Source organism: Astyanax mexicanus, chromosome 20 (genome assembly GCF_023375975.1).
Source record: "Astyanax mexicanus isolate ESR-SI-001 chromosome 20, AstMex3_surface, whole genome shotgun sequence".
Taxonomy (NCBI): domain Eukaryota; kingdom Metazoa; phylum Chordata; class Actinopteri; order Characiformes; family Acestrorhamphidae; genus Astyanax; species Astyanax mexicanus.
The window spans coordinates 6,432,045-6,439,878 of record NC_064427.1 but is presented as its reverse complement, the minus strand read 5'-3'; the positions used below and the strand labels follow the sequence as shown (position 1 = coordinate 6,439,878).

At 33.6% G+C, this 7,834-nt stretch overlaps 1 protein-coding gene across 1 annotated transcript; it reads right to left on the bottom strand.

Annotated features, from left to right (window-relative positions):
* On the bottom strand, positions 1–6,267 carry LOC103038343 (collagenase 3-like). Its single transcript, XM_022680682.2, has 9 exons — positions 6,035–6,267; positions 5,752–5,900; positions 4,383–4,511; positions 4,119–4,280; positions 3,858–3,993; positions 2,572–2,705; positions 1,252–1,411; positions 498–601; positions 1–399 (listed from the first exon to the last, which is right to left on the bottom strand). The coding sequence occupies exons 1-9, from the start codon at positions 6,265–6,267 to the stop codon at positions 299–301; spliced, it is 1,308 nt and encodes a 435-aa protein (XP_022536403.2). The 3' UTR covers positions 1–298.
* Positions 6,268–7,834: the final 1,567 nt, after the last annotated feature.

The following is a 7,834-nucleotide window of genomic DNA, read 5'->3' as shown; positions in this document are numbered from 1 at the left end:
GTCTGTTAATTCCTTTATTAAAATGTAAAAAAAAAGTAAATCAATAAATTGAATAAGGCAAGCATCCAAATGACAGAAATAAAATAATATACAATAGAATAAATTACAAGTCTGACTAAATATGTAAAAAAAAATCATTTAAAAGAGCTGCACAGTCTGAATACAGAAATACACTTCTAATACTTTAAATTAAATAAAATAAAATACTGAATAAATTACTTAACAGTTGACTCTATAATTTAGGTAAGGGACTTGTGTGCCACTTTCTGCGTGGCAGGTGTAGAGTGATACAGAATGATCAGCATGGCAGGAAGTAGTTGTTTTTAAGCACACGGATGAGTTTTCTCGCTCCTGTATCAAACTCGTACATGTGTGAGCCGCTGTAGAGATAGGTGAAACCTGAAGCAAACAGAAAACACACTGTTAGATATCGAATTTCAGTCCAGTCTGAGGAGTCTAAATATTCAGAAGATTTAATCTATTTGTTAAATACTGACCTCTGTACTGAAACGCTGCTGTAACTTTGGTGGTCATTCCAGGGAAGAGGTCATCCACACGTTTAGGGGAATCCTTGTCCATCTTCTTCTTGATGGCATTATAGCTATAAAAGACGAGTTTAAAGGTTCAGAGTGCTTTACAGAGAAATTTAAGACTCAAAGCAGAACTAGTCATTAAAGGAAAAATATAAAACAAAATTAAAATGAACAAAATTGGAATATAAGAAATAAATGTAAGATATAACGAAGAACAATGTTAAAATAAACTTACAAGACAATATAATTAAAATAATATACAAGTGATGAAAACTAAGAACAAAAAACAATACAAGAAGTACTAACAATGTCCAGAGAAAGTGTGGAAAGCACAGGCTAATTTTACCAATTCCTGCCTGAAATTACATACCCAAATTTGAAGGCCATTTACTCTAATATTAAATAATTCAGAGGCATTTTATAAATTAAATTGCTTAGGAGCCTTCACAAAATTAAATGAAATCACCTAAAAAATATTAAATTAAACATGTACTATTCAAAACAAGAAAAAAATTTCAGGCACTTTTCATATTTTCTATTTTATAAATTAAATATTTATATGAATTAAGTTTTTTTTGTACTTCTATATTTCAGGCACGTTATGAGATGATATGTTTTCCTATATATTGGAGGTAATTGGTTAGTGGATAAAGTACCATTGAAGTAAATGATCATATTTACTTTTACACTCATTTTACACTGATCTGGAGTTAATTACCTGTAGTAATGTTTTCCAGAGAAGAGCAGTGCCTTGCCAGTGTCGTGGTCATAAAGAGCAGCGGTGATCCTCTTGAGTTTAGCAGGAAGTCCTATGCTCTGGAGGGTTTTGGGATAACCCTGTACGATATCATATCCAAAGAGAGCCCAGACCTTCTGACCTGAGGATCAGAAATTCAGCATACAATTATACAATAATCCACCCATAATGTTGCAGTGAGTTAGTCTTGGTCATACAGTCTACTTACTCTCTAAAAATAGATTGATTTAAATGTAAATGTAGATGTATTTAAATGTAAATAAAATAAACAGTGTTAGAGTGGACAAAATGTACTATACTGGTAATTATATTAGTTGTGTGAGTCCCTTAAAAAATGTATTATATTCATTACAAATATTTTTGCTAAACAAACCACTACTTTGTCATGTGATTAATTTGCTAAAAAAAAAGTCTCAACAAATGCTGAGAAACTTGATTACCTCATATCTCTAAGCCTTAGAAATCTAAGAAATCAGATTATGGACCACTTAAATAATCAGATCACTGCAGAAATCTGATTGGATTATTGAATGCATGTAAACATAATCAATAGTTGCTTAACTCTAAGCTGCTGGAACTGCTTTTTTTATTTAGAAATACATACTCATTATAAACAGTGTTTAAGATTTCCTTGCTTTTTTGTTTTTTCTTAAAAAATGTGATACACAGAAATCAATATAAAACTTAGGGTTGTTTGTTATCAAGCACTTAAACCAAATATCAAGATAATGTTATTTTTCTATATATTACATATTTTGGTACTTAAAAATGGTACTTTTAAATACTGCCCCTTTATGAAAGATTCGTAAATAGTTTACACATTAGTTTATTAATGGTTATTAATTAGGTTATAAACCATTAATAAGCAGTTTAACAGCACATAACAACACATAAGAAGAAAGAGCAACAGTGGCCTGCTGTGTACCAAATAGTGATTCCACGTTCGTTTATACTGTTAAACCTTACTTTTTAAATCTTACTTTGTCTTTTCCATCAGTCATCATTAACATTTCTGTTAATAAGTTAATTAATAAGTTAATTTGCCTTTAATAACATATTAAATGACTAAACTAATTGTCTACATCATTCTGTTCTGTAATAAAAGGTATTTTCACTGTGGTTCTTTTAACGCATGTGCTGTAAGTGCTTATTAATGTTTTTTTCAGTATTTACAGTAAAATGTATAATTATTAATAAACTCCTTTATAAACTATTTATAAACCCTCTATAAAGGAGCCCTTATTTTTTGGCTAATAAAAGTGATTTTTTTTATCCATTTACCTTTGAAGAGGTACACCATGTCATCTGATGGATTCTCATAAGCAGCGTCAATGTTCTCTGGAGCCCCGGGCCAGAAGCTCTGGATCAGATGTTGCTCAATCTGGTTGTTGAATGGTTGAGTTCGCCAGAAGAGACTGAAAATTCAATATGGGATAGGTTAGACCTACAATTATTTTGGTAAATATACTTTACCCTTTTCCCTGAGATTCTCTTATATTTTTTGTGTTGGTTATGTTTCAAAAAGAGCCTTTTTATTAGACCTTTTAATTTTGTTTAGTGAATGATTACTTTTTTTTTTATTATTCATTTCAACCATTTTTACTGCATTTTTTTTTTAAATATAAATAAACAGGCTGCAACGTTGTTACTGTGTCTTTGAAACGATATTTGCTTTTTCAGACATGAATAATATAAATAATAATAATAATAACGCTGTTTTCTGTCTGTAATGCACATAAAAAGAAAAACTTTAATATTAAAATATAACATCTATATAAACATTAAATCGAATGAACTAAAACAAGTAACTGATTTTTTTTACAAACCGTCCCCTAAACACTAAAATAAATAATGATGAAAAGTGTGATTAAAAATCACATACAATTAGTAAAAATGAGCTCTTTAATTTACCTCTTTGTCTCTAGTGCAGTGGGCGGGGCTAAGCTATTGTTTTAGCTGTCTATTCTGACTTACTATGGGTCTCATTTAGTGCTATGTGCAACAAAACATTTGAAAAAATAAGTAAATACATCCCGTCCATTGGAATGGCCACAGAGTCTGAAAGGGTTAAATAAAGAAGATATGGGAGCTATTGTCTGATTGGCTGTCTTATATGAATTATGGGTTTGGTAGGAGCTTAAACAAGGCCAAAAAGGGTTTTGAGTATGTGCCAGATGGATGGATTGTTTAATTTCTGAAGCTTTGAGACCATTTAACATGTCTCAGTGCACAGTATCACATGTCTCATAGAAATACATCAATATTACCACCCACAGTGGACAGCACAGTGCATGGTAATGATAGTGACCGGCGGCATCTGGCTAAAATTGTCCATGTGAACAAAAGACTCTTGCAGAAATCACATCTATATTTACACAAACACAGCTTGCAGTCTAGTGTCTTCCATATGACATGGCAAAAGTCATATTAGGGACTTTTGCCATGCCAGTGAATTTCACTTTACTCTCCTTTATTAAAAAAAAAGCATGATATGGGTCCTTTAACCCATTTTTCAGGTTTGAGGTGTGAGTATAATAGAATGCATATAATTGAATATTTGCACAAACCCCTTTTTGAAGAAGAGCATCTCTCCTCGCAGCATTGTAACGGCATCCAGAACCAGGTTAGAGTCACAGGCATTAGGAGTGACTGGACGTGTAGGTTCAGGCTTCTCAGGGTCAACAGGTTTATCTGGGTTTGGGCCTGTTTAAATACATGTAAAGTCTTGTTCATTTATTACTGGACAAAAAAAGAAATGCTTTTAAAATCAATATTTAAATTACAGTTTTTAAACTTAAAGCCACAGAGCACAGGCTATAACTCCTTACCATAGAGAGCATGAATGGCATCTACGTCATGTTGGGGCAGAATGAATTTCTCAGCGTTTCTAGAGCTGTAGAATTTATACATCAAAGCACCAGGATCCGTGGTGTGGTGAAGACCCAAGGCATGTCCAACTTCATGGGCCGCCACCAGGAACAAGTTGTATCCTGCAGCAAAACAGTGTGCAACCATACATTCTGTTTATTACTGCTGTATTAATCAATGCCTAGTGGATTCTTTCATGTTAAATCAAATGTGACTTTTCGTACCATGAGAGGATGAGAAGCTGAAGGTCTCTTCATCATCAAAATGTATGTCTCCCCCAAGGCCAGGAGATGGGAAAAAGGCATGAGCCACAAAATCACCTTGTCCTGAGAATGGGGAATTATCACTATGATCTGGAAATGACAACAAAAACATTGTTAGGTTTTGACAACGGGTAGATGTGTACTGTATTTAGCATTTAGGCATTGAAAACCTGTTTTGGACAACACTGCCTATGGTGGAAGTTACGTTACTCTGCAAGGCACACAAGAAGAAAGTCCCTGTCCTCCTAGAAAGCCTCTAACACTTAGCTCTGCCCCTTTATTTTGAGTAATTATGCCTGGTGGTAGGGTGTACTGGTTCATGCTGGAATGAATGGATAGGGCTACATGACCTCCAAACTGAGATTTTCCAAAAGAACACCTTGAACAGTGGGTAATTATACTCTAAACCAATGGCAAGATGGTTATAACAATTGCAATAACTGTAACATTATATTTTATTGTAATGTAGTTTCAATGGAGAGGGTATTTCAGAAATGAGAGGCAAATTAAACAAAAAGAAAATTACATATTTGAATACATCAGCAAGTTATGGGTGAAACAAGCCATATCAGGAACATGATCATGATCTTGAAACCTGTCATATTTCCAATCTGAAATAAAAAGTGTCCTGCAACTTTTGACTCTTCTTCATGATAAGCTTAAAAAAATAGTAATAGTATGTCTCAGTAACTAGTTTCCACTTTCTTTAACTGTAACTTTTGCTGCACAGAACTCTAATCAAGACCTGTTGTCCATCAGAATAGAACATAAACCAACCAATGAAACAGTATCTTAACCCTGCCTGCTGCACTAGAAAAAAAAAATCTGCAATTCAGACATTGGGGCATGTCAGCACTACAGAACAAATAGGGCTTTTGTTACTTAGGAGAGAACTAAAGCTAGTGACGAGCTAGCTAACCTTAGCGACAAGCTAGCTAACACATTAATGTTACTGGGGAGAGAACTAAAGCTAGTGAATGAGCTATCTAACCTTAGTGACCAGCTAGCTGAAATACTACTGTTACCAGGGAGAGAACTAAAGCTAGTGACGAGCTAGCTAGCCTTAGTGACGAGCTAGCTAGCCTTAGTGATGAGCTAGCTAGCCTTAGTGATGTTTTTTTTTTTCCATTTTGTAATAAAAAATGAATAGAATTTGATTTAGTTGACTATATGTGGTGACTTTTGATTAAGTTTTAGAAAACACACAAGATTTATTATTAAATCTTAATCTGACTTGACTACTAAAAAGTCTTGGTTTTGACTCAGGCTCGGCTCTAGTGGTCTTGACTACAACACCAGCTCAATATTCAAAGATGATGCAGATGCTCACCTCCAACAACGAAGGAAATCATGATGTCTGCTACTCCACTGTAAATGCGAGTGAACCTGAGGGGAGTGACCTCAGCCCAGACCTGGAAAGCTCTCGCAATGGAGTCGTCCACCTCGGCCTGAGACATGTCAGAAGTGTAGCTCTCAATCCTGTACGGAGAAAAGTTCACAAAGCTTAACTAATTGACTCAATTAATCATTAGTGTGATCTACAATATGCAGCTAGCATTTTATACCAACTGAAATTTAAAAAAATGCATTTGAATAAGCAGTTTTATCAGTACCTGTAGGTCAGCTGGTTGGTCGGCCATTTGTAGACGTCAGGAGCCACATTATAAGAATCACCTGAAGCCACAGCCTGAGGCTCCCTCATCACCTCCAGCGTTTCAGCGTCCCAGTTTCCCGTCACTTTCAGAGTCAAAACCTTCTCCTCCTTGCCAGTAGTTGCTGGCGTTGGACCAGATTGGGCTCTAAGAACCAGGCCAATCAGAACGCAGAGCTGATAGAAAGCCTTCATCTTGCTTCTCTTTCCAGAAAATGATGCTGCTCAGGTTTTGCTGCCTCTTTTTATACGATCTGGATGGATGAGGAATTGAGAAATACCCTGAGTAACACAAGGATGATGACGCAGATGAAAGCTCAAGAAAAATAGTATGTCAGATATTCCCAAGAATTGTTTATGGACCACATGAACTGAACACTTTTTTATTTTCTTTGGAAATTAGTAAGATAACGTAATTGGTGAAGTAGTGACGTACCTTAAAGGATGTTTTACTCATTGCCACTTGACTAATGTTTATGTTCTGTTTTTTTCCTTTTTGATAAAATTTAAATCTGAGGGTAGTTTAATTATTTTTTTGGGTACTACTTTAAAATAAGATGGCCTTTATGGATGGTTTAGAAAGGAGTTTAATAACTGTTATATATTAGGTGGTAAATGCCTTATAGCCATCGATAAGAAATAACAACACATTCATAGAAAGACCTGTTGTTTGTCAAATAGTGGACAGTGGTGTGTACTACATTAAAATCACTAGTTATGTGTAAATAACTAGATAAACTTGGAAATTAATCTATTTCATAAGATGTTGCCCATCTTATATATATATATATACACACACACACACATATATATATATATATATATATATATATATATATATATATATATATATATATATATATATATATATATATATATTTTACAACCAATATAAAACAATGTACAACAAAATGCACATTTTACTTGCTAGTGTGTCTCTTTAACATACATACACTGACTGCAACTCCTTCAAGTGTGGCTCCTATTATTCCAATGTTGTGAATTAGTAATAAATAGTAATAGATTGGTAATAAATTTGTTGTAACTGCTTATTTATGGTTTTTATGCATTTATGACCTTATTATTTTGGTTATTTAATAACCAAAAATTAGCTTCTTCATAGCTAATTTATAAACTTGTTATAAAAGATGTGGAAGTAGAAATAGTCCAATGAACCAATGAAACTAATGAAATGATGTGTTGTATTACTGGATGTGCATGATGGTGGAACAAAATATAAATATGGAGATTACATTGTTATTGTCTGCATTGTTTTAGTTTGAGACACATTTTTGATAAATGGCAGCAAATATCTGATATCTGCAGCTCTGGAAAAAAAATAAGAAACCACTTAAAAATGATGAGTTTATTTGATTTTACCAAATTGAAGTATACTAAATTGAATATAATCAAGAGGAAGATGGATGATCACAAACCATCAAACCAAACTGAACTGAACATAAAGTTATCCAAAAGCAGTGTGTAAGACTGTAGATGAATATGAACTGTGCTTTCTTTCCATTATTTGAGGTCTGAAAGCTCTACATCTCTTTTGTTATTTTAGCCGTTTATCATTTTCTGCACATAAATGCTCTAAATGACAATATTTGAAATTTAGAAGAAATGTTGTCCGTAGTTTATAGAATAAATGGCAAAATCAGATAATACCTATAAATAGGAAAATCAGAGAAGCTGATTCTGGAACTGAGCTGTTCTCTTAATTTTTTCCAGAGCTGAATATTTGCTATTTTTGCAGTAATTT